This window comes from Schistocerca cancellata, chromosome 5, assembly GCF_023864275.1.
Source record: "Schistocerca cancellata isolate TAMUIC-IGC-003103 chromosome 5, iqSchCanc2.1, whole genome shotgun sequence".
In the NCBI taxonomy this organism is placed as follows: Eukaryota; Metazoa; Arthropoda; class Insecta; order Orthoptera; family Acrididae; genus Schistocerca; species Schistocerca cancellata.
In genome coordinates, this window is record NC_064630.1 from 605,529,325 (window position 1) to 605,553,857 (window position 24,533).

General features: G+C 42.0%; 1 protein-coding gene across 1 annotated transcript in view; it reads left to right on the top strand.

Annotated features, from left to right (window-relative positions):
- The first annotated feature begins 478 nt into the window (after window positions 1-478).
- The window catches only part of LOC126188714 (uncharacterized), a 220,237-nt gene continuing 196,182 nt past the window's right edge, over window positions 479-24,533 (top strand). Inside the window, exons 1-2 of the mRNA XM_049930321.1 lie at window positions 479-653; window positions 767-870. Of these exons, the coding sequence (XP_049786278.1) occupies window positions 479-653; window positions 767-870 (279 nt within the window). The remainder of the gene's footprint in view (window positions 654-766; window positions 871-24,533) is intronic.

The window sequence follows — 24,533 nt, forward strand, 5'->3', positions numbered from 1 at the left end:
TCCAATAAAAGCAAACGAGCATAAACGCCCTTAATGATCGTGATTCTGTTCTGCAAGCGTTTGCCCTACTCTGCACACGCTGTACAAAATATTTGCTTGTCTACCTGCATCTATTGCTACAGTAGAAAGAGGAATTTACAACACTGTGGCGTACAAAGACATGGCTGACGTCGACAACGATGGAGGATCGACTTAACACTTGCATACCAATTGGGGGGGGGGGGGTCAGTAACTGACCCCAACGAAGTTTTTAGGCTAAAACTCCTATCGTGTTCAGTAGTTTATTTAATAAATACATGAAATTTATCGTAATTATAGTTGCTACAATCGACAATAAGTACAGCTTTTGGTTTACACTCATTGTTGAGTTATAGCGATTGTTATAACTGAAGGTGTAGCAGGTCAACAATCACCACTCACAGTCGACCGGTAAACAGTGTGGTGAGTGGAAGGCAATATCTTTGTGGCATTTGACAGAATGTACAAGAAGATGAAATCGACAGATGACGAAATAAGAAATTTGCTTGAGAGTTCAGACAGTGAATTTGGTGGTGAGCTATCTGAAAGCTCAAGCAGTGAAAGTGAAGATGTAGTCCTGGAAATTCCAGATCAAATAGTTTCTGACAGCAGCGAATTGGATGAAAGTGAACAGGGTAAGTATTGATTTTTATTACTTTTTGCAGATATTTTGGAGTATATTAGGATTTGTGTCTCGGTAGAGTGCTTAGTTTGCTAGTGTTCGGTTCTGTTTTCATATTTTTTATAGATATTCAACCAACAAGAAGACGACCCAGGCGGAAAGCACAAATTGATCAACTTGAAAAAGACATGGTTGCCCCGTCAAGTATGATATGGAAGAGAAGCCCTTACGTAAATCAAAGGAGGAGGTCTGTTGCTAACGTAATGAGAACCCCTAAAGGAACTAAGCCAGGGATAAAACCTGATACACCAGGTAAAGCCTTTATCATGTACTTAGATTATAACATCCTGGATAACATTTTGATGTGTACCAATCAAAAGCTTGGAAAGCTTAGGGAATCATCTGAAGATACTCGTATTTTCAAAAAAATTCGAAAGCATTTGAAATGGAAGAAATTCTGCCAACAATTGGAATTCTATTGAACTGTGGAGTCCATAGACAGAACAAGGACAGTTTACGTGATATATTTAGTAAAGAAAACTTTCCGATTTACCGAGCTTTATTTTCGGAGCATAGACTGAGGCTCTTGCTGAAGTGCTCTCATTTTGATGACGCTCTAACTCGAGCAGCTAGAAAACTGACCGACAAATTTGTTCCCATCAGGGATATATGGAACATGATAGTTAGTAAATTTTCTGAGTTTTATAATCCTAGTGAGTCAGTCACAGTGGATGAAGAACTTGTGACCTTCCATGGATGATGCCCATTCAGGCTATATATTTCCACAAAACCTGGAAAATATGGAATAAAGGTGAACCTGTTATGTAATTCAGATACGAAATACTGCTTCGCTGCGGATCCCTACGCCGGAAAGCACGCTAATGAGAAGAACCATAACAGTGGCCCTGAAATAGTTAGAAGATTTATTAAAATGTCTAGCTTCAAACTATCTGGAAGGAATTTTACCATGGACAGAAAGTTCACTGCCGTTCCACTCGCATCTGATACTTTGAAAGAGAAAATAACTACAGTTGCTACTATTCGATGTGACAAACCCAATGTTCCTACTGAACTCCGTCCAGTTTCTCTAAAAACGCTACACCGGGAACAATCCGATTTGCCTTTAGTGATGATGCCACTTTAGTCTGTTACGTGCCTAAGAAAGGAAAGGTTGTTACAGTATTGTCAACCTAACATCATGATATGAATGTGACGGAAGAGAAGCCAGACATCATCCTATTCTACAACTGTACAAAGTCAGGATTGGATACATTCGATACGTGTGTAAGAACGTACAGCTGCGGTCGAGCAACGCGTCGATGGCCAATGGCGGTGTTTTTCAACTTGATTGACGTTGAAGCATACAATTCTTATGTTATATTTCAAGATACACACAAGGAAAGGACAAAGAATTACCCGACAAAGAGTTCTGGAGGAAAGAAGTAGCTGAAAGATCTTGCACGTGAACTTTGTGACCTCAACATGAAAAGACGCGCTCATTGCTGTAGGCCTACACTCAAAATAAACTACAGTGTTTTTTGGGTATGAGTGTAATCAAATTCAAGGTGCTGTGAGCAGAGGAAACAACGTTACGGAGCCGCGACGGAAAGTAACACGTGCAGCAGTGCATAATCTGTCAAAGAAAGGACGCCGTTACTTGTGCGCCAGAATCAAAGACCGTAAGTACATGAAGGCTTGCACTTCTTGCAGAAAGAATATCTGCCCTGCACACACCAAGAAAGAAGAAGTAGTTCGTATTGTAAAGTGTTCTAAATGTTAATCTGAGTAATCCTTGTAATTGTGAAATTAATACAAATAAATGTAAAAAAACATGTTTATTTTTTACTAACAATGTCCGAGACACCCTTTCCCAGTAATAATAATCAACATTTTAATCTTCTAATCTGCCAAAATTATGGAAATAAATAAGTGATGTGATTTATCCTAGATAGAGAATGTGTGATGGTTGTGGGGTCAGTCGCTGACCCCTCCCATTGGCGTTGGCCAGTGCAACATACAGCATAGGTATGCAACTGTTAATGGCTTAGCTCTGCTGAACACTCACCTAGACATTGATTGTCATAACCAATTTGCCAGGAAGCACAGGCGCACAGAATTCACCATTTAAGGAAGAGAACCATAGTTGTAACTTTTTTATATCATAAGATGGCATTGTCTTTTATTTGGTATATTCAGTTTAAATGAAACTTTCTTAGACTTTGCATGTGACTTTACTATGTTTTATTACAGTTAAAGTAAAGGTAGCTCAAGACATCTTTAGTGGCCTCTCCTTGAGGTTTTTTTGTATCGCCACTGTGTAGGCCATGGTGACCAGTAGTTAAAACTCTGAGTGTGCTGAAATGCAGGGCTTTAGCGTGATGAGAATAGTGTAGTAAGAGAATTTATGTAATACCGAGGAAGCGGGGACGTAGAACTGGTTATGTGGAACACAGGTAAACTAATATCATCTTTATGTTTGATCTCGAGGACCCTTCAGCAGCGACGTATTGTTGAAGGACGGCCTTTTCAAAATGCGGGGACAGAAGAGGTTCTGAATGGCGGCGCGGCCATCATACTTGTAAAGCGGTGACCACCGCGAGTGGTTTAATCTACTGGAAGCGCTCCAACAAATTGGCACCCCGGGACGCACAATGAGAGCTGGCGGAATGCCGCGGACACTTGTATGGGCGGCCTCGACGCCACCTGGAGCGGCCGGACAAATTGTCCGCCGCTTTGTCGGCTGGCGGCATTAGCGGGCCCATTGTCGCCGGCCGCGGCGGCAGTGCTGACCTCTCCGCCGGGACAACAGCCGCCTTCAAGAGGGGTTAGGCCTCGCTGGCCTCTCGAGAGGGAGCCGTCAGCAGCTCCTCAGCGAGCGGCGGCTAAACGCGACTCAAGAGGCCGTAATCCTTTGCACCCGGCGCCGGGTGGCGACAGCTGCACCCACGCAAGGTGCATGATAGATTGCTTGTCACCGGCTAGAGGGAGCTATCTCGGTCTGGCAGCAAACACAGTGACGGGAATGGAAAGTGGTATACCTACTACCTAGACAAAATAAGTAGATTAAAATCTCATCATTATGCGAGCATACATTCGGCACTTTCAGGTTAAAGTCTCCTGCTTCCAATTTAAATTTAAACTGGACTCGTAACTGGTATGACCTCAGCATTTATGCTTTAAAATCTTCCCCTTTATGGCGCATGAAACGGTGAGAGTGGAAAGTAAGTGGGCGATGGGTGGGTGCAAATCCCTAACAATTTTTAGGTATATTTATTAAGCAATTACTGAAGACCGCTAGCTCACATACAAGATCACACCATATAATATTTCTGCTCAGGGTCAGAGTTAATCATTGAAAGATGCTTGCTAATGGAATTGATGGGAGCAGCAATATTACCTGATAAAGAAAATGAAATTAATAAGACACTGTGTTTAAAAAATCAGCTTAGCTGATTTTCGAGGTCAGTCATTGAGGGGGTGATGCTAGACAATGTATTGGTAACGAATGTTTGAATCGCCATTGTTGGCGTGCATAAAAATGCGTACAACAAATTGTAATCGGCCTTCGCAAATCATGAAAAAATAAAGAAGGCGGGTTCTGTGAATGAGCAAGCAAATTTGCATATAGGCTGCTACAATGCCGGCCGATCAATTGCATCATCCTATTAACACTTCCACGTTACCTTGCCTCATACTGGAACAGAGAGAGATAAATACAGATTGGGACAAGATAGCTACAATGATTTATTTTAAATAAGTACATTTGATAGCTTAACAGATACATTCTCACAAAACATGCATGCATAAAAATTTCGCACCTTCTATCACATCGTCTGTCTACATCGGAAGCTATGCAAAAGAGAAAGAGTGAGGGAGACAAATTTTTCCTTAGAATCATTTGTTTCAACAGGGATTAATTCACATTTGAAAAATCGCATATAATATTTACATAAATGTTCCACTACGTTGCATCGTTTCACTTGTATAAAGTTCACGTGTCAAGTTAAGTTAGAAAAAGAGGTATGACAACGACCAAGGTATTTAGCGCTCAGTTTACCAAAATCCATAACTTAGTAACTAACACAATAGAACGCGCGATAAATTAATCTGCATAAGTAATGTATGTCTTAGAAACTACAATCCCTTTTGCTATATTACATGAAGTAACACCGTCTGTTCGTATACCGACTAATGGTTTCAATTTGCGTTGCAGATCATCTTCAGATCTGGCGCTACAAAGTGCAGTTTGTCAACACTTATGCAAAACTAACGTTAAAAACTAGAATGCTGTGCGGAAAAATTTTCGTAAACAAAAATTTTTGCCCCACCATATCCTTGTTTTTGCGTTAGTTTTAACAAACTGCACTTTGTGCCGCAAGATGATCGGCAACACAGAAACTGCTAGCTGGTAAATGAAAAGTTGTGATCAAGACGGTGTTTTATGAGACTGCAGGCTTTCTCGGCGAATCCTGACGTTGACTGCCGAGTCAAAGCGCCGTTCTCAGGCTACGTTTCAGCAAGTTTATTACTTGCCATCTTCAGGTGAGACTTGAATCTGACACTTCGCCTGAAGTGGCTAGTAAGAAACTATAAAAGAAAAATGAAACATTATAAGGACAGACAAGAAAACAGGTAATAGTCAACCTTCGCCCAGAACAGTGAAGCAGGAAATGCATCCAACCAAAAACCACCATGCTAACAAACACTAAGCAAGCAATTAACAAGGAGGCGAAACTCAGCAACAGAGTGCTTAACACATCAACGAGAACAACAAAACAATGAATGCCTGCAACAAGGAGAATTTAAAATTTTACCGAATGCAACAACAATAAAGTAAAATATTTCTACTTCAATATAGTAGGCTCTACAATGCCTCACTGTAACTAAAAATTGTGACCGCCGTTTGGTAACTTAATTTGGTCGACACTGACGCACTAGTACTATTGGCAACTGGCATATTTTCCTTTGACCGTCATAGCCGGGAACAAATCACAGCTAACAACACTAGATTCCTGTCTAGATTGCTTTCCATCAGTACGTGAAACCGAGAACGATCCACTGCTTCAGAACGAACGATGCATCACGTTGACACCAGGGCACCTTACCCCCAAACAACAAATCCACCAGGTAGTCATGTTGTCTACCTTCACAGCTTCCTATTTCACCACGTTTAGGCGGCTGCTTGATGTTAGCTGTTCACGCCTGTACATGAGGCTTCTCCCCATTGTGACAGCACTGTTCGCTGTCTCGCTGCTCCACGACTTATTGCTTCATCACACCTAGGGGGTTACTCTCTGGAAGTTGCTAGCTGTGTTGCCTTCTAGCTGTGTGCACTGTGGCTCTTCTCTGATGACGACAGCGGCCGCACCCCTCTTGCATACATGTTGCCACTATCATGGACAACTCTGGAGGCCAGCCTCGCTGGGACCTAAACAAGCCCTACCAGCGCAATACCACTAACCAAGAGCCGAATGCTTAGACTTGTCTGCTGTGTTTCATTGTCACCCGGCGCTGACTCCAAGTGATGCTCATTCGTCCACTCATCTGCAGCTCTGCGTCTGGTCCTCAGTAGACTGACGCTGTCACGTTCTCCAAAGTACTGTTGCTCACTGGACAACATCTGGAACCGACCACTCCAGGACATAAACAAGAACCGGCGGCACGCCCTGCATGTCTCAGCAAAACATCAAAGTGTCGTCCACCACTGCTACCCACGGCACCCCGGTGCTGGCTCCAAGTTGATGTTGCTGGATCATTCCTGTACACCATTCTCCTCCTTGCTGTGACACCACGCCACTCTATGCTTCGTTGTGACGCTGTGAGCGGCTGTCATAGCAAGCGTACTCTACCGTGGCAGATGGCAACAACGATACTGGTGCCAACAGCCAAGCGAGGTGGTAAAACTACTGTGTCCTGCCTGAGACGCTACTTGATGGCCTAACATTTATCTGTAAAAAGTATGAGTTAGAATCAGAGCACAGCTCAAACTTACCTCCACCTAAAATGCGTCGCTGTTTATCATTACAGTGGTTCTGTTAAGGACAGATCATACCCAGTGAATTGTGCATAATTGAAAACATGCGAGTTGATCATGAAAAGGATAAAAGTGTATGACTTCTGGATGGAAAACAATTAAAAAGAAATGCAAATAAAAGCAACTGCATCGAAATACTCTATTTTCGTACGTCCATCTTCTGGTGTTTGAAGAGTATATTCATCTAGGTGCATCGAGATGACACCATTTCCGGATACCCATCTTCTGGTAGTTACTGGAATAACAGCTGTTACTGTAGTTTGTTACACAGTAATGATAACCCCGTCAGCTTTGTTAAATTTTTTTCATTTTTCTTCATATACAGTCATTTTCGCTATTGCAGCACATCATCTACAAGTCCTCGGGTACAGCAGATACTTCATTTTCCATGCAGTGCAATTATGGCAGAACATCTGTAGCTATTTTTTTAAAACTCACCGTCCGAAAATGTCTTGAAGCCCCAAAGGTACTAAGAGACAGCCACTTTATCCTCAGTCGATAATGGTCAATGGATGCTGGTTTGCATGGGAATGTGTGTCACACCGCTCAACACGCTGTTGTCAGTTCTGGTGGCCAGAGCCGTTACTTTTTAATCAAGTAGTTCCTCGATGGGTCTCATTAGGGTTGAGTGCACCCGGTCTTCCAATAGCGCTCGGAAGACCCACACAGTCAACTATCCAAGTGTTAGCCAAGACAAGAGCGATCAACATCCGCGTCACCACTGTTCCAAGGCCGATGGCACTTTTATCAAACACACATCATAAAAAGTATTCCATCGCGCCGGTTCTCAGAACGCCTGGAGATAGACGTTGACTGCGGGTATTGTATCACAGACACAGTCCCTTTGACTGTTCGGAGATGTCACTAAGCCCTCCCAAAGATAGAAACAACTATGCATGAGCAGCGCCTATTAGACGGAGGGGGTCTCACAGCCGTCACCAGGAAGGAGGAACACGGCTCGTGCTCTCTGCAGTTCAACCATGCCTAGACGGTCAATACCGCGGTTCGATGGCGTCCGTATTGTTACTTCCTGCCAGGAATGGCTCTCAACAAGGAAAGTGTCCAGGCGTCTCGGAGTGAACCAAAGCGATGTTATTCGGACATGGAGGAGATACAGAGAGACAGGAATTGTCGATGACATGCCTCGTTCAGGCCGCCCAAGACTACAACTGTACTGGATGACCGCTACCTACAGATTATGGCTCGGATGGATCCTGACAGCAACGCCACGCAACTTCACTCCCGACGTGCATGGTGAGGTCCATCTTTGAAACCACGACACCATGCAGCGCGGTACAGATGGATCCAGCAGCATACCGAATGGACCCCTCCGGATTGGCATTACGTTCTCTTCACCGATGAGTGTCGCACATGTCTTCAACCAGACAATCGTCGGAGATGTGTTTGTAGTTAAGCCGGTCACGCTGAACGCCTTAGAAACACTGTCCAGCGAGTGCAGCAAGGTGGATGTTTCCTGATGTTTTGGGGTGGCGTTATGTGGGGCCGACGTACGCCGCTGGCGGTCATGGAAGACGCCGTAAGACTCTACGATACTTCAATGCCATCCTCCTACCGATAGTGCAACCATATCGGCATCATATTGGCGAGGCATTCTTCTTTATTGCCGACAATTTGCACCCCCATCGTGCACATCTTGTTAATGACTTCCTTCAGGATAACGACATCGCTCGACTAAAATGGCCAGCATTTACTCCAGACATGAACCCTATCGAACACGCCTGGTATATATTGAAAAGGGCTGTGTTAGGACGACGTGGCCCACGAACCACTCTGAGGGACAAACGCCAAATCGCCTTTGGGGAGTGGGACAATATGGACCAACAGCGCCTTGATGAACTTGTGAATAGTATGCCACGACGAATACAGGCATGCATCACTGCAAGAGGATGTTCTACTGGGTATTAGAGGTGCCGATGTATACAGCAGTCTGGACCACCACCTCTGAAGGTCTAACTGTATGGTGGTATAACATGTAATGTATGGTTTTCATGAGAAATAAAAAGGACAGAAATGATAAGAAACTTCCTGGCAGATTATAACTGTGTGCCGGACCGAGACTCGAACTCGGGATCTTTTCCTTTCGTGGGCAAGTGTTCTACCATCTGAGCTACCCAACCACAACTCACGCCCTGTCCACACAGCTTTACTTCTGCCAGTACCTCGTCTCCTACTTACAAACTTTGCAGAAACTCTCCTGGCAGAAGTAAAGCTGTGAGGACGGGACGTGAGTCTTGCTTGAGTTGGTGAAATGGTAGAACTTCGCTTCCTCGTCCGCCGCCTTCGTCTGCTCGACACTTGGCTAGTGTTACACGGCGACCTCTTGGGATGTATACACATCACGAACCACTTCACCAGCCGACTTGATAGAATATATTTTAAGTAGGCTGTTTAGGTTATTATGTTGGTAACGCCCCGTAGCGCTCTATATGAAAATCACTGACTGTGCTGTGTGAAGGCTGTGGTTGGTTTGCATTCTTGGAATATATGCTATTGTAGTGTTGGGCAGTTGGCTGTTAACAGCGCATAGCGTTGCGCAGTTGTAGGTGAGCCGCTAGCAGTGGTGGATGTGGGGAGAGAAATGGTGGAGTTTTGAGAGCGGATGATGTGGACGTGTGTCCATCAGAGACAGTAAATTTGTAAGACTGGATGTCATGAACTGCTATATATATTATGACTTTTGAACACTATTAAGGTAAATAAATTGTTTGTTCTCTGTCAAAATCTTTCATTTGCTAACTATGCCTATCAGTAGCTAGTGCCTTCAGTAGTCTGAATCTTTTATTTAGCTGGAAGTAGTGGCGCTCGCTGTATTGCAGTAGATCGAGTAACGAAGATTTTTGTGAGATAAGTGATTTGTGAAATATACAGGTTAATGTTAGTCAGGGCCATTCTTTTGTAGGGATTATTGAAAGTCAGATTGCGTTGCACTAAAAATATTGTGTGTCAGTTTAGTGATGATCAGAATAAGTAAAGAGAGAAATGTTCAGTTTTGCTCAGCTGTTTGAAAATCAAATAACGTAGAGGATTTCCAGCACAGTAATTCATAAATTTTTCTAAGTTGACGTTTCATATTGCTAGCGCGTATTTACAGAGAGAATTTCCTTTGTAGTTGTAGTTTTTCATTGTTGTACAGTAAAACAGTTGTGGCATGCATGTTGATTTGCACCAAGGATTTCGCAGCTGCGCTTGCAATTAACTAGATATTATTTTCAGTGCTATGTTAATGTGTTTTCTTATTTTTGCTCTTCAAATTGTGCTTTTCTTGTTATCGTGTGAAATACGTGATAATTATGGCGTGCGAAAAACATAACACTATAGTCCGTGAGACGAGTGATTGGTACTGACAGTTCCGGCGGGCAGACGGCGCTGTTGCCGAACGTGGCTCACAGCACGCGGCGCCCTGTCTGCTACACGCATTCTCTAGCAGCAGAAATAAAAGCGAGACAAAATACAAGACGTATTGGTACGCGTGAATTTATTTAAAGTTGATGCTTGAAATATATTAACTCGAAAACTGATAAGAGCTATTTAGTACAAGTATGTAAGATGCTGAAACATAATAAAGTTATTTGTTAAACTTCACAACTGAAATGAAAACTATTTTCGCAAGTTGTTGAACATTAGCAGTTTTGGTTTCCATTGTTAAGTATTAGCACTATTAATTTGTTCTACTACAAGCTACAGAATAATTGGTCAGCGTATTAACAGTTATAATCTGAAGAAAGTACTCACAATATGATGATCTGGTTGTAGATCGATAGCAAACTCCCTCCTTACATTCCTGAATACGTTGTAGTTACCTTATTGGAAAAACACCACTCACATCACTGTCAGAATCTGATTTGACATTGTCTTCCTCAGCACTATTCGAACTATCACTGCTCTCTCCCAGATGTATAATTAAATTTTCGATGCATTCTTCCACAACCCCTTCGGTTTTGGCCGCCTCTCTGATGGCACTTGCAGTGCTGTTTACAATTTTAGCCCACGTCTCGCTTGTCACTTTATTGATAGCTGCTGGAAGGAGAGTTTCCACTTCAGAGATCGTGAATTTTTTTTTTGGTTGCAGCAATGTAATTTATTATCTGCGCCCACACTCCTTCAATTGCATTGAAGTGACAGTGGTATGGAGGAAGCCGAACGATTTCATGCCCGTGCCTTTTAGCAATCTCGTCAATTACATATGTTGGAAATTGGGGTTTCTTTTGTGCCACCATTTCGAGCAGTTCCGCCTTCCTTAAATCTTCTCTGAAATCTACTTTTCGCCGTTTGAACCACTGAATGATATCGTCTTTTTTTGTTGTCAAGGTTGGTGCCTTATTGTGAATAACGGAATGATAAGGCGCATTGTCCATAACAATCACTGATGGACTTGTCAGATTCGTCATAAGCGATGTCTCGAACCATTCTTGAAATACTACACAGTTCGTTTCTTCATGGTAATCTCCTGTCTTTTTTGACCGAAACATTTTCAAGCAGTTTGGCACAAAACCTTCCGATGTTCCTGCATGTAAGACAATAATACGCCCTCCTATGCCAACAGGCACTGCCATTGTCCCCTCGGGCATTCCATCATTCCAGCCTCTACGTAAAGAATGGCTGGCATTGACCCAAGTTTCATCTAACCACACTATACATTCGAATTCCACACCCATGATCCTGCGCAGAAATCTGCACCACCATGCAACTACATCTGTGCTTTCCATTAATATTTTGCGTCCGTTAAACAGTGAATAGCTGAAGCCTATGTCTTTCAACACTGTACGCAATGAAAATTTGCTCCCTTTAAAAAGATCGTCTTTCTGAAGCGACTCCAGTAATTTAGATAGAGTGGGCTGTTCCCTTCTCTTATAATAGCTGTATATATGACGACGAATAGCGTCTTTCTGAAAATCGTCCAAAGCTGTCACCTGCTTATTTCTCGGTCGTTTCTTTCCTGGTGTGTGCAGCTTTGTTGTGCCACTCTCGTCACAATCTACACTATACTGTTCTTTCCCTATGTTTACAACAGTGTTCTTACTTATTTTCAATGCTGCTGCAGTTCTCTTCACAACCCGAACAACAGGAATTAAGGGACCACCTTTGTCCTTTTCTTTCTCAAAGTAATCCCTCACAGAACACACGAATTCACGGGCCTGGGTGTGTAGCACACTTTTCTTCCTCTGTTTCACTTCTAGTGTTGGGCTGGTACTACCCGCCGCACGAGACATTGTTTACGACGAAACATAAACAATGAAACACTAAAAACAACAAAAACGAAATAAACTGCGAATTCAACTTCAGACAAACGACGAACGACCACACCGCCTGCACGCGAGACACTGGTAAGTTTCATAAGCGCGCGCGACCTGGTTTCAGAGCGGCAACGTGGCCCTTGCTACCCGCTCAAAGTCAGGCCGTCATTGTCTGCCTGCCTGCGGTCGCTAGGCAACGGAAAGACGCTACCGAGCTGTCAATACCAAACAAAGACTCGTCTCCCGGACTATAGGCTCCAACGTAAATTGAAAAACGATAGTGACGACAAGCATAGCTTATCACTGTGTAGTGAATTAAGACATTCAAAGTAATAATTTGGTAATTGTGCATAGGGAAATGGAGCGGGTGGCAAAAAATGGTGTAGACAGTGAAACAATTAGTGAACAGGGAAGCATTATCGACCGATCGGTCGGCAACAGCTCGCCTCAGGAATCCGAAATGACAGGACACAATCTCGCAAATACTGTAGATTCAGGTTTTGGGTCCTCGCCGTTTTCTCAAAAAAGTCAAGACACATTTTCTGCTTGTCAAAATGTGAATGTTGCCGGTGCAAATGCACTGCCGAAAAGCACTGAGGAACATGTTTCAGACACCAGTGCATTGTTATTACAATTAATACAATAAATGGGACAAATTCTTCAAAAGTTAGACACGATGGAACAAAATCAGAGACAAACACAGCAAAAGCTTCAAAAGTTAGACACAACGGAACAAAATCTTCAAAAGTTAGACACAATGGAACAAAATCTTCAGAAGATAGACACCAGGCTTGAAAAAACACGTGAAGATTTAACTACTGAGCTACATAACACCGAATCGAAATATCAGAAAGTCTGTATTGGCGTAAAAACACAAATTTGTGAGCATTTTCAACCTATTTTTCACGGCATGAAAATGCATTACAGAATCACGAAGCAGGCATAAAAGAACTGCAAACTATTGTTCATGAAAATCACAAGACCTTGCGGGCTAAAATTGACTCAGTTGCATCTACCGATTCGGTTGCGCTACTTCCAAAAACTCAGCAAAACATAAAGGACACAGTAGATACTCTGAAAATTGGTTCAGAAAGACACATGGAGGAAATCAGTTCATTATCAGAGAAAGTAGTCTAACTTTCGGGTCAGCTAAATAATTTATCTACGAAGGTAGATGATGATCTGAATGACACAAGACCGTTAGTCTTTAATGACACAGAAGGGTACGAACAAAATCTGGAAATTCAAACAAAATCACAATCAAAATAATACGCAACACCAAAGAGAAATCCGGGAAGTACAAGATCAGTTGACACAGGTAATACAAGAATTACATATTTCAGAGGACACTCGCGCCCCAGTACGGGAAGAGGGACATAGAAAACGGAACAGCCACAAAGTAGTAACACAGGGCACTTCGGACATTATGAAAGAAATTGGCAAGGTACAGCTAATTTTGAGATGGAACCGCCGAAACGACGTAACAATGACCGACATGCGACTCACCGACATAATGATTTTGACTATAAGCTGTTTATTACTACACATAAATTCAAAACATTTAAGTATTCTGGCAACGACATTCATAAACACAAGCGTGGCTTCATCAGTTCTCGCATTGTTTTCCTTCCAACTGGTTATTAGAGCACAGATCAGGATTTATGTGCGGCTATTTAGAGAATGAACCAGCTGTAAGACTGCGATCGGTCATTCACGATTTTCACAGTGAAGGAGAATTTTATCATGCCTTCTTCTCAGCATATTGGTCTCAAGTTACACAAGACCAAGTAAAACATAGCATCATAATGATGAAACATTTCTAACAATCTGAATTTCCCAGTCTTGTGAAATATTTTGAAGACATGTTGCACAAGAATCAGTACCTGTCAAACCCATACAGCCCCTCAGAACTCATCCGCATTTGCTTAATCAAATTGCCTGAACATTTACGACATATTATTTTGGCAGGACGTTGCAAAGACGACATTGACGCTTTTCAGGGACTGTTACAAGAATTGGAAATTGACACTTACAGTAGCGGGACGCGAAAACAGGAACACAACAATTACAGGTCACATCCGTCACAATTCCTCAATGAAAGAAATAATACCTGGACCCGACAAGGCTATTCATACAACGTAAATCGTGACCAAAACAGACATGACCCGTATGACAACCCTTGGCAGATTAGTAATAATTACAGAGAAAGATCGCATTTCCATAGTAATGAATGTGGCAGAGACAACCGTGGAAGCAGACAATGTGGGAACCAAAACAATTATTATTAAGGGAGACCGAATAACCTCAGACACAACGGTCTTCCACACAGTTACGACTCAGTGAGAAATTTTCCACCACGTGAAATTACAGAAAATACCGTCATGACGACAGACGATATAATCATAAAGACATACCTGAATTTCATCAGAACTGGCGAGATTCAAACAGGGCAGGGCCTTCTCGTCAAGGTGAATTTGTATAAGTTAGGTCTCCAAATCCCAATAACGGCGCGCGCCAACAAAGAGGCAGACAATGACTTTCACCACAGGCAGCCACGTGGCTGGCTGGCTCAGAGAAAAATATACTAGATGCCAACCTTGAGAAAAATTTTAGCATTCCTTACTGACGTATGAAACATGATAATTGCTTTGAAGTTGAAACTCTGTGCACTAGAAAGGGTAAAAGATTGCACCACATTCCAAATGTAAAACCATTTAATGAGAGATAATCTGCTTTTTAACTTAGTCTTTGATATAAAATTTTTCACTTCACGTTACTAGTGTGCTTTGTCACACTTAGAAACTGTTATCATGCAACAATGTTTCGAAGTTAACTATCCAGTCTAGAACCTAGGGAAGATATTTAGATTGTAATTACCACTGCATTGTGATAGTGAACAGAGGACACAGTGTTACTGTGGGTGTACATTCTTGCTTGTTAGTTGCACTACGTAACGACTATAAGGCTTACATACTTAGAACATATACTGCTAATGAGATTTTAATGCAACATTTTGGTTTACTTGAAAAGACATTCTTTATTTGAAGTACTTCCAATGAGATTAAAGATGACTTAGCATTTGGTTTCTTTGACAGCTACACGATTATATCATGACAGTACTGATGTGTGACACAATTTACATTGTTGCTTTTGTGCTGTATCTGCTTTATATCTGCACAGTTTTTCTGAATTATTCTGGAAAGTAAAACATGTTTTAGTAGTAACTTTTGTAGTATAGCTACAATGAGACAGCCTTTTTTGTAGCACAGCAATATGTTACAGTGTAGTACTTTCTTGGTCATGGTACTGTACGTAAAACTATGATGTCTATATGCATAGCATTTCGCTTTTGTTTATTACGAGGTAAGTACATTGACTTCCACAGAACTTTGCTTACGGACGACGATAATTACGACACTTAGCATATTTCTTACCCTTAAGTAATGACAGAGATTATGTGACAACAATACGCATAATTTAGCGCAGCAGTACACGTATTTGAGTGATTAATTTTGTACTTAAAACATTGATTTTTAAAGATTTTTTAACTACAAAGAAAGTTTTCCGTGATACATTTCATTACATTGCTGTAATCTGTAACACCTGAGGGTATAATTACATTAATCCTCAGGGGGGTACATGCTTACTTTGTGTACCATGTGTTTGACAAGCACAAGGATCCCTAGCTAATATGGTATTTGCTTATGCAACTTTACACATCGGTACTATATTTCTCTAACACAGAATTACACAGCTATCTGATTATTTAACAGAGAAACAAACATTTTTGTACTACATCAGTGACAGATGTTTACATAACTACACAGTTGGATAACTTCACACTTATGAAATTGTATTTTGTCTGTACTTTGTGAACTGTTCATATTTTTTCGGAACCATTGTGATACTATGAGAGCTTTGAATATCGTATTTGGTATGGGGTAATGATTTTTAAAGTACATTTGAGGTAGATGATACTATTTAAATGGGCAGAGAACTTTTTTAGGTTTTGAAATTATTGCCGAAAGCTATGACGTTTTTGAGACTTGAGTGAGGTGTTATGGTGTTATTATTACGATGACGATGTGTATTATGCTGTTGGGGTATGTTTATGATCAGTAAGCTGATGCTATAATAGGAATTTGATTATGCTACATATTTATTATGATGAAATGTTGAAGAAGTGTCGATGAATATGTATATATGTAATAAAGTAAGGAATAATGAGTAGTAGTTAGGGACTCTGATTTGTGAAAAAGGATGTCGGAAACCAAGAATCATACTTTAAGTGTTATGAAATGTGTGTACATGCGTGAATGTTTCACAATGCTGGCGAAAATTTTTTGCACACTGTTATATTTATAGGATTTTGTTTCTACACATTTCTACTGTAATTTATCGACTTGTGAAATTTTATTTGTATCAAACTGTCATTGTTGCAGAAACTTCTGTTGTAAATTTCGGTGAGAAAGGTAAGTGACATTGACATAATGCGTTGTGAGTGCCCAGCTGAACGATAGTCGGCTGGAAAAGAAAGCCATTAGGTGGGGAAATAAAGAGGCCATTATCCTCTCTATTGACATTTCTTTGTAGAAAGCATCGCAAATACGACATGCTCAAACTTGAAAACATATGATTACACTGTGGAGCTCTTAATTTATGATATTTACTAAAATGCCTAATGAAATAATGTGAAACATTTTACATCTATTGTCTTTTTAATTGAGAGATTTTTTTTGCCTTTGGAGACGCCATTTGCCTAGTGAAAGACGTTTTCATGCATAGCTTTGTATATATATTTGCCTATTTTGTTTAATATCCAGTTTCTAGCTGCACTGCAGCATTGGTTAAAACAAAATTAAATAGATGTACAAATATAGATATTTTCTGTCTACAGATCCAGTAAATAATAATTTTATGATATACTTCCAAAAAACGAGGGAGCACAAAAAGACATTTGCCTTCACAGGAACTGCATACACAGTTATTGTCAATGACTGGGTAGCTTGTTTCATAACGTAAGTCAAGATGATGCATCACTCTAGTGTTAAGATGTGACATAGCTATTAGATATTTCCTATCTTTACTGTAATATTTTTTCTGCTTCAGCTTTGTCATGTTTAGGGATAAGTGATTGCATTTGCTGCTGCTGTTTGCCAGGCATTGCGCTACTGAATTTCACTTTGTATTACTCTGTTAAGCCAGTTTTACTACAGATTTATTTTTCTTGTTTGCTGCACATTGGCTCATATTAGTTGTAGAGTTCCATTTGCTTTGCTAATTTAGATATACTGCTGCTTGCTTTGCCAATTTGCATTTTTTGTCATTGCTGTTTGTGTTAATTGTTTTGTACTGCTGCATTGCCTCATCCCTTAGTATATATGTCTGAGCTCAGTAGATATAAGTTAGCTTAAGAGGGGGTAGACTATATAAGAAACTAAGTGTGATGAATTGGAAGAAATGTGTGGGGAAGCTATAAGAAAATGGTTTGGCCAAAAAAGTAGTGTACATAGGAGAATAACTATTTTGACAGAGGATATGAACAGAAAGCGGGCTTGGATAGGATTTTTTTGGTAGAAACAAATGTTGAAATAAGAGGAAAGATCTGTTGAATGAAGTTTTGGGTTGGACTCCAGTACCAAATGTTACACTGAAAACAAACCCTCTCCTTTCCTTTTGTGTTATTCCGCTATGTGTTTGTGTACCCTTGTGTATTTGTGTTTTTCCTGTCTTTATGTGTTTATCTGGTAAGACTTATGTTGTAGAATTTTTCTAATACTCAGCTGCATTCACTATGATGAGGAATAATGTTATCCTCAAATATAATTTGCATTTATAATATGTTGTTTACTTTATAAAGATGTTTACACATTATTAATTCTGTTCTGTTTCAATGCTCCTGTGTGAAATTAATGTTTCGAAAACTATTCTCATTATTTTATTTATTTATGTCATAATTCCTGTAACACTGATGTACATGTTTATTTGTATTCTTTTGTAAAGCCTGTATTACTACAGATGTTATGTGTGTTATTATGGTGTTTAATGATGTTTTCTGTACCTTTGTAATTGTATTCTCATGTCGTAAATTTCAAATTGTAATTGACACCAGTTCATAAAATTAAGTAACTTGTAAGCATTTATTTCACTGCACACGTTTCTGTTGGTCATAGTATATGCACAATATGTGAGAAGCTGGGACTGTTAGTGTTTGCACGGGTGTTAATAATTCAGCAAGGGACTGGTTAACAGCGTTGCTGGTTCTAAGGACAGTTCCAAAAACTTTGTGAGTGCACAAGTGGTGGTTTATGGACTTGCTATATTGTCTGCAAGACTCTTCGATGGTGACTGTGCATCTGCACAGTTGCAACAGATGGCTGCTGGCCGTCTCCACAAGGATTACATTGGGTCTGCATCTTTTATGGCCCACGAATACCATTATTTCTACAAGGACTGCAGTGGGTCTGTATCTTTGATCGCCCACCAATACCATTATTTCTACAAGGACTGCAGTGGGTCTGCACCTCTGGTGGCCCACCAATACCGTAATCTCTAACAGGACTACAGTGGTCTGCTCTGTGATGACCCACCTACCAACATTCTTCAACTTCGACTAACTCTGCAGTGGGTTTGCTCTGTTGTGGCCCATTACCTGTCTGCATGTCAAGAGTCAGCACTGTCTTTCCGTTGCAAGAACAACACTACATCTTCAAGACTGCATGGAAATCCACTACTTCCATGTGCAATTTTTTTTTTACCTATGAGATGTTTGAAAAAAAAACTGTAATTACTATTGTGATAAATTATCAGGACTGTTTTTATGAGAACAGTTTTTGCTTTTGACCCACAGTGTATCAATAAGTGTGTGCATTTGATATCTTTGTTATTGAAATTATGAAAATTTTTTTCAAATCTGTGTAGGCCACTGCCCAAAACAATTTGTAAAATTTTTTGTGGGGAGTATGGGGGCTATGTAAGTAGGCTATTTAGGTTTTTATGTTGGTAACGCCACGTAACGCTCTATATGAAAATCACTGACTGTGCTGTGTGAAGGCTGTGGTTGGTTTGCATTGTTGGAGTATATGCTATTGTAGTGTTGGGCAGTTGGAGGTGAGCCGCCAGCAGTGGTGGATGTGGGGAGGGAAATGGCGGAGTTTTGAGAGCGGATGATGTGTCCATCAGACACAATAAATTTGTAAGACTGGATGACATGAACTGCTATATATATTTAGACTTTTGAACTCTATTAAGGTAAATAAATTGTTTGTTCTCTATCAAAATCTTTCATTTGCTAACTATGCCTATCGGTAGTTAGTGCCTTCAGTAGTTTGAACCTGTTATTTAGCTGGCAGTAGTGGCGCTCGCAGTATTGGAGTAGTGCGAGTAACGAAGATTTTTGTGAGGTAAGTTATTTGTGAAACCTATAGGTTAATGTTAATCAGGGCCATTCTTTTGTAGGGATTATTGAAAGTCAGATTGTGTTGCGCTAAAAATATTGTGTGTCAGTTTAGTGATGATAAGAATAAGTAAAGAGAGAAATTTCTGAGTACGTTCAGTTTTGCTCAGCTGTTTGAAAATCAAATAATGTAGAGGATTTCCAGCACAGTAATTCATAAATTTTTCTAAGAGGACGTTTCAATATATCTCTGACGCTCTAAAATCAGTTCTCCTCGACACGGAATGTGGCCATCTGTCTTTTCTGATCATGTACCATGAACCTATGTCGACAATCTACATGGCGCAGTGCAGGACCGTGGAAACTCAATGTCACGCTACTGCGGGACCCTGAATGTCGACAACAGGTCCCCAACACGTGACACACCTGTGTTCAACGCATTATGCGTTACGAAACCACACTGCAGTGGTGGTTACCGTGCGCCAAACCGGCCATCCGACGCACCTTGACCCCCTATGGCAGAGCCAAAGCCAGGTGGAATCAACACACAACTGATTTCTACTATAGCGCTCTATGTGAACTCATGGATCATCCTCCATCCCCGGATCGTCTAAAAGAAGCTCAGCGCATCAAGCAAAGATTTTAACGTTGACCAGATGCCGTCTAGAGGGAGCCATTGTACGAGCACGTAGCCAAGATAGGATTAACGGTGAAGAACCTCCTATGCATCATAATGTTGAAAATGTTCATCGACGCCGACAGGCTTCAAGGACAACTTTACACCTACCTGATGGACGACAGCTGACTTCACAAGCTACCACTGCAGATGCCTTCACAACGCACTCTCAAGAAGTAGCTGCCGGTGCAGAGGCCATTGCTGAGGTTGCCCAGGAGACACTTGGTACTTTAAACGCAGCAGCTGCAACCCGCCTGACTTCTGAAGTGACCACCGACGACGTCCAAGGCACTGTGGCCAAAGGGTCTCTGAATCGATCTCCCGGTCCGGATGGTTTACCTCTCGAATTTTGCAGAAACTTCCAACATTTGATGTTGCCACGATGGAGGGAGATGTACTGGGAACTTTTGTCCGGCGCGGATGAACCCGCCACCAATATTCATGGACGGCTTACTGGTACCAGTCCTGAAACCCGCAGGAGGAACACAGCTCGACAGTTTTCGGCCGATCACGTTACTCAATTCCAACTTTAAGACTTTCACACGCCTTCTAGCAGTGCGACTGAAACATGTCTTACGAGACATTGTTTCCCAAGAACAAACATCCTTAGGCGGCGATTGTAATATACAGACAGCCCTAGTGCATATTGAGATGTGATCACTGTGGCAACACACTCGCGACCGCCAGGCGCTTTATTCTCCATCGACTTCAAACAAGCGTTTGACCGCATCAATGATGCATTCCTCAACGCAGTGATGAACCGAGTGGCGATTCCACCGACGTTCACCCAAGTGATCATACGGCTCCTTCGTGGGGCAGCGTCCAGACTTCTCGTCAACGGCAGACTTACAGAACCTATACTGATTGAACACTCAGTACGCAGGGTTGCCCTTCGTCTGCGGTGCTTTATGGCGTTGGGATGGAACCACTTATTTGCGGATTACGGCGATGTTTGACAGATATTCCACTCCGGGATCATATGTTCTGCTGCTGAGCCTACGCGGACGACTTGGCCCTCGTCATACGTTCAGCGAGCGACGTAGAAGCTGCGATGCAGTGGATTATCCGTTACAGTGCAGGGGCAGGGAGCGCTATGAACGTGGCAAAATCATGCGCCATGAAGATCGGCCGTGGCCTTCCTGCAGACACTGTATTCCCCTTTGAACTGGTGGACACCCTTCGTTGTCTCGGATTGGTGTACACGTGAGTCATTCTCCGCATCTCGGCGATCAATTTTCGGTCGCTACTGCAACGCATCCGGGCCAACATACAAAATCACACACTACGCTCGCTGAATATGTGCCAGAGAGTCACTTTCTTCAGTACCCATCTGGCAGCTCGGATACCCCATATAGCGCAGATTCTGCCCATCACTGCGACAATGGCGGCCAGATTACAGGCGGGTTTCGGCTATTTTATTTGTTTTGGAGACATCTTCAAAGTCCAGTATGAAGTTCTCACCTTATCGAAGCGGGACGTTGGCCTCGATCTGGTTAATGTGAGAGCCAGGACTATGGTACTTTACACCAATACTATGCTCCAGTTAGGGAAAAGCCAAAATGCTAGTTTTACTGAAATGTTGACCACCGAGCTCGCGCCTGTTTCGAGACGCCCACCGACGTCTCTGGCACACATCCCACCGCTGATGTCACATATCGGCCGTTTCTTTTTGGAATACAGCTTCATACGCACAGAGTTCCCCAGGATCAGGAAGACGGCCACCCGCGACACCTACCGCCTTCTCCGAAAGTTTCCACCCCGAAACCCCGTCGAAACACGTCATCCCCAGCTTTCATGGCCTACAGTTTGGAAAACGATCCTCCAACCATATCACACCATTGACACCACCGTGACGTGACACCTTCTCGTCAACTGCAAGTATACTACAAGACAGAAACTGCATCGCATCGCGCTGGTGGACTCACCCCTGTGCCTCAAGTGCAATGTCGATGATACAGATTTACATTGTTTTGAGTGTGGGCCAGCAGCAGCTGTCCGGACCCTCGTACAGAAGATTGAGGCTTTCTACCTCCGAGTACCATCACATCACGTTTCTCCTACCATGATATATCCCGACACAACCTGCTTTCCATCAGCTAAGTGGCACGCCATCACATGGATCAGTGGCATGGCTGTCAACTACCTCTTCTGGGAGGCCTGCAGCCTATTTGTTTTCTTTCTTCTGTGCTCCTCCCCAAAAAATAACATGAAAAGTAGGATTGCTGCTGATGGTGAGACTGTATACTCATTTACCTTAACAAAAAAAAAAAAAAACAAGATGATAGAGCACTTTCCCGTGAAAGGCAAAGGTCCTGAGTTCGAGTCTCGGTCGGCACACAGTATTAATCTGCCAGTAAGTTTCGTGTCAGCGCACACTCCGCTGCAGAGTGAAAATGTCATGACGGAAATGATGTTTATGTTGATCCCTATTACAATTTTCTGTAGAGATTTCGGAACTCTCGGAACCGATGTGATGCAAACCTTTTTCTGATGTGTGTATTTACATTACAATGAACCAGTTCCAGTTAAACACGTGTACCCACCCAGCGTAAATTAAGGCCTAACTAAAGGAAGAGGGCAATAGTTAGTTTCTGCACTGTTTCATATTTGTAATTACTGCAATAAAATCCTATTTGTAATTACTGCTATAAAATCATCTGCTCATCATGTAGTCGAGTTGATTCATATTTAAAAGTGAAAGGATGTATGGGAGTTATTCATTTCGGTCTAAGACTTATTAGGCTATATCCCCCTTAGGTGGTGGTCTGTACACTTCTTGCATCAGTGACAAAAGGAGCGTAAAAGCTGTAGTGCGTAATACGCCACTTGTGTGGGGTAAATAAACTGAATCACAGGATTATGGTAGTGAAAATGTTTGATAGTATGTCAGAAAACTATACACGGGGTGGACCAAAATTCCACCAACAAACTATCAGAGACCGGTGGATGACCCAAAACAATAAGAAAACTGTCCACTAAACATGTACACCAAAATGCACTACTTAAGAGTTACGAGCACTTGTTCAGTTGAAATTATGTGTTTTGTAGGGGTAGAGATGAACAAGTGCTGATAGCTCTCAAGGTAGGTGAACCGTGAATTTACTTTTAATTTTTTTTAAGAATTTATTTTATTTACTTGCGATTCATCAAGAACATTGACATATTTAATCACACTAGGTGAGCGTGGAAGTTGTTTCCAGGAGGTAACTGATGGAAAATTACTTTTAACAAATGTGAATATATTCCTAAAAGCCTCTTCCAAACAGATTTAAAATTATAAGCAGAAAAGCACCCTCGAAATACCAAGTTACAGTTTTATTTATAGGCCAAGAACAATATTAATAGTAGGAGCCTTCGGACTGAGAAGCTTGCCTGCTTCCTTTCAACACGGCCATAGTCATGACCGCTCACAACAACCTCTGAAAGAGCAAATCTACAACACACCAGATTACTTTAAACAAAAAAATTTTAACAACTCACACAAACATGTAAACTATGCACCCTGTAAGAGGAATGGAAGTGGTACAACCCTCAAATTATTTGCCACCGAAAGTGCAATTTTTTAATTTCTTTTTTTTTAAAGGACTCTTACGGTGGAAGGGTGGCAAGCTCATAACCTAAAATAACTATTTAAATAAAACCCATAAAATGCAGACTTACATAAAATGTACAAATGCTCTACATTATACATATACCACCTCGCGAGACGATAAGCAAGAAAAAAACATATTTCAAGAATTTGGCCTTTAAGCAATAAATTCGTTAACACCGAATCCGACAATCATGATAGAAGCAGCTATTAATGTATGGCAAATTGACAAGGGGGAGGGGGTTACTAAACCACCCGAACTGCAGATTGCCTTAAACCTCCCCAATTCCAGAAGGGAAAAACAGGCCACCCAATTCACAATAACCACATTAGCGTGGGTGGGCAAACGGAGAAGAATGGTGGGACAACCCCAAAACAAAGTGGCTGGTGACCCCACCAAGAAAACAAGTAGAATTTATCAAGTAAATGAAACCACATGTCTCCAATCACTTAACTTCTAATAAACTGGGATTTCTGGTGAAGACCTGGCGCAGCACCCCCAATGCTCTCCCGAACCGTCCGCTGGCAGCCACTTCAACGGAAGGAGGAAGGCACACTGATCTCCTGTCGCACAGCGTCGCAGCTCGCCCCAGCCAGCCGATGTCGTGGTTTCGCTCCTGTTACTCTCTTGTGAACCGCGGAGCCACTACACATTTCTATACGGCACTGCCGACTGGACTCACGTGGGGACCTCACATGCGCCGACGCTCAAGGCGGACAAGTCATCTCCTGTCTCAGTGCGCGACCAACCAACCGACCAATCCAACCGCCAATGACCGTTGCCTGAGCAACTCGAGCAGACTGGCGGCCTAACGCGCAGTCTCAGATGCAGGAACTCAGCCCTGACCGGGCGATCACTAGCTGAATTCTGTTACTAGCAGAGTGGCAAGACTCATTTTCTGGCTTTAGGGTCTGATCCAAACGACAGACATACTAGCACTCC